The sequence below is a fragment of the Molothrus ater genome, chromosome 1 (genome assembly GCF_012460135.2).
Source record: "Molothrus ater isolate BHLD 08-10-18 breed brown headed cowbird chromosome 1, BPBGC_Mater_1.1, whole genome shotgun sequence".
Taxonomy (NCBI): Eukaryota; Metazoa; Chordata; class Aves; order Passeriformes; family Icteridae; genus Molothrus; species Molothrus ater.
Window position 1 is genome coordinate 17,333,108 of NC_050478.2, and position 12,061 is coordinate 17,345,168.

A 12,061-nucleotide genomic window follows, 5' to 3' on the forward strand; every position below is an offset into this window, starting at 1 on the left:
AGGTGCGACATACCACTAGAGTTTTTTAATTGTTCACAGTGCAAAGGCAGGAGCTTCACACACACAGCTGACTAATTCTGCAGCTTTAATATCAAGACACAAATATGTAAGACTTCCTTGCAAGAGCTACCATAGTTTCACAGTTTCTGTACTAAAATTGCAGCACAGTATCCAGTGAGGAGGCTAAGTGACGAGAAAGCAAAATGAACCAAAGGATTGACAGATCATTATCCCAGGTTTGACCTATTCTTCCCTTTCCTTTGGAATCCACTTTTACCATGAGAGCTGTCCTGATAGTCTTTGTTGTCTTTGCAACAACAGTATGAGACCACTTTTGGTAGCATGTACTCCAGGCAGTATTAAAGAGGAGGTGGTAATATAAAGATTTAAATTAACTCCTCAGCCTTGCATGATCTGCTGCTGTTTGATTTGCATTTAGCAGCTAAAGGACATTATTGAATCCAAAGTCAGAGGTGCAGACAAAATCCTACCCTCGCAATAGAAATTCATCCCCTCTATAATTCACACTCCTATTTATCCATCTTTTTAAAAGTTTCATTTGAAAAAAGTTAAATTTCGACAGCTGAAACAATTTCTCCTTTGTACCTGTATGAAGGTCATTTTATGTCCAGAAGATGCATCTGATATCAGTGTGACTTTGAGAGAGAGCTATCAATATACACACAAGGGAAAGATGTGGAATTGCAGGACTATGTAAAGCTCTACTGTTCTATTTTTTCCGTTGCTGAAGAAAGACCCAAAACAAAGCATCTGTCAAGCTTTGCTTTCCATTTCTGGTGGAGCTGTTACACATTGAACACATTTTTTTTAATAAGTTAGATCCTTAAATGTTACTGCATATCAGTGAGAGAGTGGTATTTCCCAGGATTAGTTTCAATTACCAATTTTCATTTATTGTAAGAAACTAACAATTGCTGTGCAGGAAGGGAGGAGAATGCTCCTGTCACGGACATTTTTCTTTTTCTATTTTTTTTTCTTTTAAGGAAACAGATCTCTGTGTATGCCAGGGAAGTTTAATTACATAAAATCGATCCTCCTGTAATCCTCCTCAGCTGACATTATGAGAACACTAGCGCTTGTTGGGCTAGATTATATTCTCCGTTCTCCAGAGTACATAAGAGTGGCAGATTTGCAGAACACAATATTTTTCCACTTTGCTGTCAAAGGGCACAGACCCCTCAAGGGCAGTTATACTGCTTCACTCCACTTAAAAAAAGCCCACATCAGTGCTGTTGACATCAGTGCTGAAGTTTCATTAAGATCATGCACATAGACATTGTGAACTGAAATAACCATGTATCTCTGTTCTGCTCAAAAATATATTGGATGCATTGGATTTTACAAGCATGCCTGACAAGCAATTCAGGCAGCTTAAGGCCAGAACCTTCAATGCAGTAAGGACAAGAAAATGAGTCAAGGCAGCATTGTTTCTGTGCATTTTCTTTCACATCAATGCTCCCCTCCCCCTACTTATCTTTCAAGATTCAGTTAAATCAAAATGAGGCAACCGCAGCTTTTTTCTTCAAATTGTCAGAATGTATTTTAAAGATTTCTGATAGTTCCAAAAATACCATGAAAAGGCAAGTGTGACTCATGATGCCCTGCTGAACTCTCTGCCTAAACTGGTTGGAGAATCATCTACAGACTAAGAAGTGACAGTAAAAGGGCTGGCCTTAGTCTGAGTGTACAGAAGAAACTAAAAATAATGAGGTTTTTGTAAGGTGAAGGTGGAAACAGCTGTACACCTCCCAGTAGTTACAAACAGCAGTAAAGTGACAAAGATGCAACACAGAGAAACCTCTACAGGATCTGTCATTGCTGGTGATTCTACTTCTCTGGAGGCTGGGCAAAGCAGTATTAATTCAAACTTAAAATCCAATCTTTTTCTTCACAGATATCTTTGAAATCTGCCTAAATAAAACTACAGCCTGCTACCTATGAAAAATCTGTACTTGACTTTAGAAAGTGTAACACTTCAGTGATAAGCCTCCAGCTGCATCTGCATAATGCTTTGCAGACAAACCTGTGTTCCCCTCTGTATTTAAATGATTGACAGCAGTGACACTACAGGCTGCAGTCTCAGGGAGCTGTGCAGCTTATGCAATGTTTCTCAGAGCACACTGTTGCCCTGCAGAGCTATGGGGCTTTTGATTCAGAGGTGGCCTGTGCCCAACTCTGCACAATCTGTTTGACAAAATTTGTGCTGCTCTTCCATGACCTGTAAACAAAGCAGATTATTATTCTTTCACAACAGCCTCAAGAAATACCTGTATCCCTGACAAATTTCAGGGGGAAGTAGTGTTCTTAACTGAGCAAATAGGAGATCTCTAAAAGGACTCTGGGATTAGCTCCTCATGAATCAGGCCCAGGCCCTGTGCTCAGAGCCATATCGAGATGATAAAGGGGAAGCTTCATGGGCATGAAATGCCTGCTGAAGTGTCCCACCTTCAGGAGAAATGAGTTGCTGAGCAAGTGGACTGGCACAACAGTAAAGTACCACTTGCAGAGCATTTTTCCTGAGGAGTTCTGAATGCAGGAGGAACACCTTCCTGTTTTCTTCAGAAGGTAAGCTATTCTTCATTCAGGCATTGCTGTTGTCCATTGTGTTATATAGAAGAACATTATTCAGATATAGAGATGTGTTATAGCTATGGGACTGGAGATCAGCTTATTCTAAGGCCTTTGTTCCCAGAACTCCTTACTGCTTCTCAGCCTGAGAGAGGTTTGCAGCACAGCCATCCTACATAGGAGTGTCCTCAATGCAGGAGCACAGACTTCTTGGTATAACAAAGCCCACACTGAGTTCCAGGAGAAGAAGAAATGGTCTGAAGGGATCAAAGATTGAATCCAAATTCTAAAACCCCCCGTTTCAGCCACTACTCCCATCCAGATGTCATCTGGAGACCTTGGCCAAGACAGCACTGGACTCTGTGTGTCCTATCTTGTACTGCTCCTGATATTGTCTTTGTCAAGCCAGCATGGGGATCTCCCATCCTCTCCTACAGCCTGCCCTGCAGAGCTGTCAGCTGTCAGCTGCTGTCAGCTGCTTTCCACTGTCAGGATGAGTCACAGAGACTGGGACAGAGTGAACAACCAGAAAATGGGCGACACAAGTCTGTGCAATCAGGAAAAGTCACGAAAGGAAACTTTATGGTTCTCCCTGCTTTTAATAGGGGTCAATAAATTGACAGCCACCTTTGTGCATGTTGTACATGAACTTCTATGAAATTACCTCCCTGGCCTTTCCAAATAGTTAAATATAGCAACTGTTTAGGACTCTGTTACTGATTTTAGTGCCAACCCTATATGGCCAATACAGGAGGACAAACTCCTAAGAAAATAATTCAGCTTACCCAAAACTTTGCCTCATTTTGCAGTAGAATAGGTCTCTTTCCCATAATTACTCAGAGAGTATATAAAGATAACTCTTAATCTGGGGACCAGAGTCATCTGCTGAAATCTAGGTGCACTGAATACCCCTCATATGTACAGCTCATTTCTGGAATGACTCACAATTCCCAGGAAATACACAATGTACTAATCATTGCATATTTCTGCAGAGATTATTGTAAAAGCAGTCAAGAAGAAGACAGCCGAACAATTCGAGATAAAAGTCTTACAAGCCTGACTGTCAGGTGTAGATGCGACAGTTCTGAAGGTTGTTTCAAAGACAGCTATTTCTGTTGCAGAGTAAAAATTCTTTACAATGCAGGGATTTTTTCCCTCTTTTGGCCTAGCAAGCAGTGTATTTTTAGAACTGTTTTTGGGTATATGCTGCAGTACTCATTTTTAATAACTATTTTCATCACTAATTATAAATTTTAACAGCTATACTGAAAGCATTGTCAAGCTCAGGGACCCTCCTGAAAGGGACTCTCCACACAAAAAACTCATCAAAATTAATTGCACTTAGTATGCAACTCTGCCGGCTTCACCTCTTCTTTAATGTGAATTTAGCCCATATAGCATATCTCATACAGCATATTTGATATATAGCTCATATATCATTCCCAGCAGCAGATTTTAAAGATGCTATAGTCAGGATGCTATGGGAAAATGTTAATGTATCAAGGAATATTTTCTCCTGCTATTCCCATTGTCATTTCAGCCTAAGTTCTGAGCTAGGAAAGGTTAAGTTGCAAATAGATATTTTTAGCATAAGAATATGATTATTTTAGAAAAAAATATACTGCATTTACTCAAAGTAAAAAAGTGGAATTTTCAATGAAGCTTTCTGCTAGTATCCATGCTTTTTTGAGTCTTGAGTAGCACAAGATATTCTAGCGCTAGAACACTGCTCAAAGGCTACTGAAAAACCTTCTATCACTTTGATGAAACCTGGAGTCAGGCAGTGGTACATTGCTATCTAACGTTTTATCAGTCTTAATTGAGATTTCCCTGGTTAGTCAGGTGGTTGGTGGGCTTTCTTCCTCTTGTTTCTCTTGTTTCCATCTCTTGAGAGGATGCAGTACAATGCAGGACCTAAAAACCTTGGTTGCTCTTCACTAGAATAACAACACTGGGAAGGTTGAGGGCCCTCATGGCTCAGTGACTCCTCAGTGTGAGAAAATACCTCAGGAACAATGGTGCCAATGGCAGAGATTTCAGGGTGGCTCCACTCTGCCTAGAGATTTCACATCCTTCCTGAGCACACACAGTGCACAAGGATTGCACATGTGGGTAAGGTCCTGTGCAAAAGACCCATGAGAACGTGACATAACGTTATGAGCTTTTCTTTTTGGGCTGTATCAACTGCACATTCAGCAAACTGCAAGGTAAGATCACAAGCACATCAACGGGCTACTGCTGCAGAAAGCAGTCAGAACCAAATTGCACCTCAGCCCAATGGGCTAAGAAGGTGACTTGATTTTGAGTGAAAACAGAAATAGTGCACACCATAAAACCTAGTGGCTGGACTTCAGCTGTTAATTTTTTTTCCTTTGAAATATGAAACTGCAATAAATGAATTAAATTTGATGAGGAGAGTAAACACATACAAAGAAAATAACTGGATTCCTAATTTTCAGCTTTAACTCAACATTACCAAGTTTATTGACTTTATATTCCAATGCCCATTTAAACAACACAATTCAGGTAGCAGGATTTCTTCCTGCAGTAGAAGGAAAAGATCTTTAACCCCTTCAACTACCTGCCTCCCACTGTCACTCCCATTGTCAAGAAGGAGGAGAGTTATGCCTTCAAATTAGGGACTGAGAGAGTGTGAGCTCGAGATCAGGAAGAAGTTTTACAAGGAAAGTTGCCAGCCACTGCTGAAAGTTGCCATTCCACTGTTCAGAAATTTCACAGTAGGACCTTAACACATTACTGTAAAAACAGTGCCAGAATAGCATAAACAAGAAAAGAGCAGCTCTTCCAGGGGACTTGTCACTATAACACTTATGTCTTGATTTCAAATCAGATTTACATGGTACTTCTGTACAGACATTGCTTTTAACACCATTTGCTTTGTGCAGATTAAAGGTCAGAAGATACATAGAATTAGTAATAAAAGACTTTTTAAAAAGCATGACTATTGAATTTAAAAATCTTTGCATAATCTCTTATCATTCACAGCAGAAAAAAATACAAATGCTGTTCTGTAGTCAGTCTAACTGTATTTCACAAAATTGCACAATCACAAAATAATTTAGGTTAGAAATACTACTTGTTAGTATTTTAAACTGGTAAACCGAAATATGGGCTCCGCTCAGTTTAACCCTGCCATTTAGATTACACTCTGAATTAAACAAGTACATTTTTTCACAGATTCAAATAAGAAATTATGTTATATATTTCATTTTATTATTATTTTGAAAGAGAAAATTCTGTTTTCCTTTGGGAAATATGACATAAAAGTTACACTTGATCAACTATAAATGGATAGGTAACTTCATCACATGGTAATATATTCCCTTAAATTCTAGTTCTAATGAAGAGCCATCAGTTTATAAAACACAGTTTAAACAGGACAGAGAAAACACCAGTAGATCATCCTCTTCTTGTACCACTTGACTGCTCTGTACTGGGCCACTTTCTTTATGTTTGTATTGTACAGAAAAAAAAGTTCATGCAGTTTGCTTTATGCAGCATTTACATGAAAAAGTAAAGGATTTGAAAAAAAAAAGAATATGAAAACAAAAGTGAGTTCTCTAAAATGGGTAAAAAAAGCCACAATATCTAATTGACTGGAAGCTTGATTTTTTTCAAAATTATTTAGGCTTTTAAAGGACTAATATCCCAAGTGTTAATAAGATTTTAATTAATATAACCTAGTCGTTTGGACTTATTTTACCACATATCATTTCCCTGTGTTTTTTAAATAAATGCTATTTAAAGTCTGGATTATGTTGCTGGTTTAGTGCTCAGCACTGACATCCGATAAGCTTATTTGAATTCAAGAATCTTTCTGGATTAAGCAAATGTCAAGTCTGCAATATATAGAGCATTTAAATCCAGTCTGAAGCTTAAATGTAAGCCAAATGCATAGTTTTATACTGCAGTGTCAGAAAAGAGAAAGCACTACTCCTCTCATATCCAGTTAAAGTTAAAAAACTTCAATGTCATAATTATTTAGAAATATATTTTTACTATTATCTTTAAAGCATACAGTATAGAAAATTCCCCAGAACTAGAACTGAAGACTGCTGTATATATTGTTACTCTAAATGTGTCAAAGGAAATGTGGTAGATTTTAACAAGCTTTTTCCACATAAATGATAATGCCAAAATGACTTTTAAATTTCATGTTCCATTAAAAAAAAAAAAAAAAAAGTAAAAGCATGGTGCTTTTCCTTGAAGCAGGAGCAGTCACACCAGTGGTACTTCAATACTATTCTACAACATTTCACATCTGATACATATGTTTACTGTATGGAGTTTTTCAATTGTAAAACTGAGCCAAGACATTTTTAAGTATTTTCAAAAAAAGCCATCAGTTGTTAAGTGATTTGCTCAGAATTGATATCACTTAGATGCTAGTGGAAGAAAGAAAGTTTCCATTCAAGAAGACATAGGATTTGAAGTTTGCAAAACATGGTCTGCTAGGACCATCACTTATTTCAGTGAGAAATATCCAATTCCTGCAGGAACCCAACCAGCTGGTTTTAGCATACTTGCTCAAACTAAACATTAGCTGACCATGCAAATGTATGAAAATGCCAAACATTAATTTCACCTAAACTTAGCCTTCTAAAAGCTGGGGTCTAAGACTATATCTGGAGCCACAGAAAAAAGGGGAGGCACTTCTAAAGATTGTTTCATCCCACATGTGAATCATGATGCCTCTCTGTTTCCATTGGTAGTGCAGGGGACCTCAAATACTAAACTTTCAATTTTTTTGCCATCTAAAATTATAAGGGTTGAATCTTTCTCTGAGTGCTAGTCATTCTGAAACAGTGGAAGTATCAAAACTGACCCAACTGGTCTACTCTTTAGCTACCTTTACCTTGCCTTTTCAGTGACTCCCATTTGTTGATGAACATCAATAAATTCCATGAGTTGCCTTTGTAGCACGTTTTCTTTTCCTTCAATTTGCTTAATAAAATCATGCTGCAAAAGAGTAGATACTGTTGGACGCTTCTCATAATCTTTAGTCAAGCACCTGTGCTGGCAGAAAAAAACATATGATCATTGAGGGTTTGCAGTTAAGTTTTGAAATGCTTGTCTGGAGTTCATTCATGACTCCATAATAAATATATCTGTCTTAATCAAAACAGCTCTGCACGAAAAACTGATACGACTTCACAGAATTGATGAGTCCAAAAAGTTAAATTATTGCATTTTAAAAATAAATGTTCTTTAACTTTAAAAAGTCAAGGGTATTGAAATGCTATTTCACGTATAAATACAGAGCTTCACTTGGAAGTCAAATGGATTTACTAACCAACCTCTTAAGGGAGAGTATTAGTTGCAACAGATTTCCACAAAAGATATTTTACACATGACATTTACACATGTTCCATATTCAACCAGAGTGGTCTCAGTTGTTACTCACTTATTAATGAAGTCATTGAATTCAGGTGACCACAGTTCAGGCTGCTGTAGCGTTGGAGGAGGATTCCTGCAAAGGTCAGTGTGGTGATAAGTTAATAAGCTACTCACTTGACAAAAACAATGTGTGAAGGCAGGCTGAGTAATGAGTTTTAGAAGGCCACTGAAAAAAGATATTGATTTCCACTGGTAAAAGAAGCATGGGTAGATGATGCAATGCCTCATTGGTTCTCCTGCTTTACATAACTAATAAGGAGAAATAGCATCGAGATAATCTACCAAGTGTAGCTAAGAATCTCTGTGATTTTTTCAATCAAATCAGTAAAAAGAAATTAAACTAACAACTCATTAATCACTATTCACTTGCAATGGCAAATTCCTTTTTTCAAGCCTGAAACAATATACTTTCTTAGGAGAAATTTTAAAAAGCAATTCTATTTTAAGTTTTCTCAAAAGGATTGAATTCATCAACTTGCTGAACAAAGTGTCCAAAGGAATTGGTTCTTTATTAATTATTCCTCATTCATGAGAAGATAATCAGAAGTGAAGGTTTAAATAGAGATCTATTGTAAATGGATATACTGCTTTCTTTTCTATTGTTAGAGCTGTTTACTCTAGGTGTTATTTTAGTTGAAACAGTGTTGACAGTCTTCTTCCATTCAAAGATGCCATTTTCACTGAGTATGGCCGTGAAGACAAAAGGAATGACCAGCCAATAGACAAGGTGACTTCCTGTCTCTTTTCAATCAACCAAAACTGCTTTCCTTCAAGTGCTGCTTAATGTTTACTCTATTGCTCTCAGGTTTTACTAAACAGAATGAAAGAGTATTGATCTTATATTGCTCCAGAGCAGAAAGGTGCCCAGTACTTGTGAGAGTATAAGCCAGAAGCTTTTTTGAAGTCCTAGCTGCAGTGACTGACCACAATAGTTTGCAACTGCTTTTTCCACATCAAGCAAAGGTAGGAAGAGCATTCATACTCTGCTTCAGTGCCAGGTCAGCCAAGATTTCTTAAACCTAAAGGTAATTTAAACTAATTTGGGTGTCTTGGCTGAAAAGGACTCCAAGCACTTACATATACCATGTGGGGCTCAGCTGTTGTGGTACTGCTCCAGTTCCTAGTATGAAATCCACAAAATACTACTGTATGATCATTACTACAGATTTGAAGATTGATGTTCTTTGAAATGCCATAAGTGGCACTTTGCCTACTTACATTTCCAGCTTCAAAGCAAAAAACACAAAATAAGTTGCTATTTGCGCTGTCCAAGGACAGCAACACTGGAACTGCCAGAAGCAGCACAAGCTAATGAAAAGCTGAAGCCTAAATGCATGGGAGTGGGGGAACAACCTCTGCTTCAGAGGATAGAAGATAACTCCTGAAGACAAATATGGGACCTGTTCACCACAGTGGCTGTGTATTCAGACTCTGTATTTCTATCATACATCATTCTTTGTAACAGAAAATACGAGACTCAAGCAAGTCCTGTTTTCACGTGGCAGCAGCTCACTCAGGAGAAGGCCCTTTACTTTTTCTCATATGTAGCTAAAAATCAGCTCTGAACTTCTCAATGTGCCCACATGGTTAAAGCAGACCCCGCAGAAAATACAACTGGGCAAAGTATTTTAAACATACCTCCTAGTATAAATAATATAAAACAAGTCCACAAACTTACATTGTCTAAGTTTGAAGAAAGCAAACTTTTGGGAAGCAAAAACTTTTGGAAAGCAAACTTTAAGGAAAAGATTCAGTCTAACCCATCAATAAACAAAGACATCAGCTATTACCTTGGTATTTTGAAGAGTGCCCTCATGGGATGCAAATCAGCAAGGGGTGGATCTCCATCTCCCAACTCTATTGCAGTAATACCCAGTGACCATGCATCACATCTAGCATCATAAGAGCTATCTAGCTGCTGCTCACAGGCAATCACCTGTTGGAGTAAAAGACTGGGATGGTTAAATGTCCCCATTTAAGAGCATACCCACAGTTGGAGGAATCTCTTACAGATTACTCAGTGAAATAAACAGATATGCACATATTTAGAAAGCTAAAGCATCCATCCGATTGCCAACCCCCCCCAGTGTTTAAAGTAGAAAAAGCAGGTGTCCATGAACACCACATTCTCCGGCCAGATGTTCTCTGATTCGGAGAAAGGGTACAAATCCATGGCTTTTTCAGCTGAACAAATTCCATCCCACAACAAAGGAAGTAGAAGGAAAACCAACAATCCTACAACTCTTTATATGCATTATTCTTTCTAAGTAATTATTGTAAGTATACTGCTCTCTCTATGAACTGAAACAATCAGAAAAGCAGAAGCTGGATTTACTATCTCTTACTGGGTCCCTATTCAACCAAATCAGCCAATTTCCAGATCAAGTGAATCTGGACAAAGTTCATTAGATCACAGCAAAGTATTTACCTTCAAATACATTTCAGCTTATCCATAATGCTGGATGAATCTAGAATTTTTCATCCCATTAGGTGCAGATCTAAACCAACATGTATACCATTAGTTAAATGGCTAGACTTATATGTATGAACAGAGTGTGTTGATAAAAATAAATATGCATAAACAGACTAGTTTCATGTGCTATAAACAGATGTACTTGCGTGTGTTTGTGTGCCCACAAATACTCTAAGTAGACAAGCTTATTTATAAGGAAATATTTTTCCTGTCTCAGCTTAAAATGTATCTGTATATGTTTCAATTTCAGTCAGGAAAAACCTCCAGAGAATCATAGTGCAGCTTCTTCATTCATAATAACCTTTTCAATTTCTTGATGAATCAAGAATGGATATATAGTATCAAAAACTTTCCAGGTGCAGAAGTCAAAAAATAGAAGCTATAATTTATCACAGTACCACCTTGGGCTCCTTCCATCCATGGGGAGATATCTATAGTTTCAGAGCTTGAAAGGCTAGAAAGTACCAATAGGAGCACTCTATATTCTTCAACATTTTAGTGAGCATTTCAGAGTCTTGCACCCTGCCTCTAATCTTGTAATTTCAAAACCAAACTTAATTTAAACTTAATTCTTGCAAACATATAAGACAGAAAGGTTTAAAGCACTTTTTAAAAGGACATTGCTGTTTCATTTGGTGAAAGGACCAGGAAGAAAGACAAGGAGCAGAAATGCAGAATACAGCAGTTTGAGCACCAGTGACAAAATGTTCTGAAAGCTGACCTCTGGAGCCATCCAGAACGGGGTGCCCACGGAGGTGTTCCGACGGAGACGAGTGCTGGTCAGCTGAGCAGACACACCTGGAAGAACGAGGGGAAGCCATCAGCAGAGCAGTTTCCATCCAAGACAGCCCCTCTGAAGGGTGACATCCTCCTCTTGTCACGCTACAACTTCCTGCACAGGTGAATCTTAGATACATCTTTCCAGTTCTCTGGAAAGAGAGGCCCAGTCCTGAAAGCTTCTCTGCATCCTTTTTTTCAGTGGCTTCAGCAGGACCCGGACTTAGTCCCAAATGAGCATTTGATTATTAATCTGACTCCATATTTTTTGACTGGTCAATCAAAGTTTTTCTACATCCTGTTTTAAGAGAGCAGTAAAACACTTTATGGAGGGTGGAAAAGTACTGCACCTTCCACGCCTTCTAATGCTCACTACTGACACTAACCCTCCATTTCATTATATATATATATTTCATGCTAACACTAAAATATACCTATTCTTGTCTCTTAACTGCTCTGCCATAAAAAAGAAACAACAAAACAGTGAAACCTCAAAAATTCTTACAAAAGGAGAAGTCTCTCCATGCTCAAAGCACATTCTCAAAGCAACAATCCTGTAAATCAGCTTTGCAATATGAGCTGTAGTTTAGGGAATTAACTATTTCAGGCCAAGGGTTGGAAAGTGAACTCTGAAGTTCAAAGGTTCCTTGCAGTTTTGAGTTAAAAGACACTGAAATATTAGAAATTCAAGTGGGCTACAACACAATTCTGAGCAGCCTGCCACCAACTTCCTTCCTTAAAAAACAAGGGTGTACTGGTTGGAAATAGTGCATGCAAAAGGGACAGTACAACATAGAAAAAACA

General features: G+C 38.1%; 1 protein-coding gene across 1 annotated transcript in view; it reads right to left on the reverse strand.

Annotated features, from left to right (window-relative positions):
* MYO3A (myosin IIIA) overlaps window positions 1–12,061 on the reverse strand; it is a 112,077-nt gene that overhangs the window by 56,296 nt on the left and 43,720 nt on the right. The window contains exons 6-9 of the mRNA XM_036379010.2: window positions 11,202–11,278; window positions 9,798–9,943; window positions 8,015–8,080; window positions 7,466–7,621 (exon numbers count right to left, since the gene is read on the reverse strand). Coding sequence (XP_036234903.1) covers window positions 7,466–7,621; window positions 8,015–8,080; window positions 9,798–9,943; window positions 11,202–11,278 — 445 coding nt within the window. The remainder of the gene's footprint in view (window positions 1–7,465; window positions 7,622–8,014; window positions 8,081–9,797; window positions 9,944–11,201; window positions 11,279–12,061) is intronic.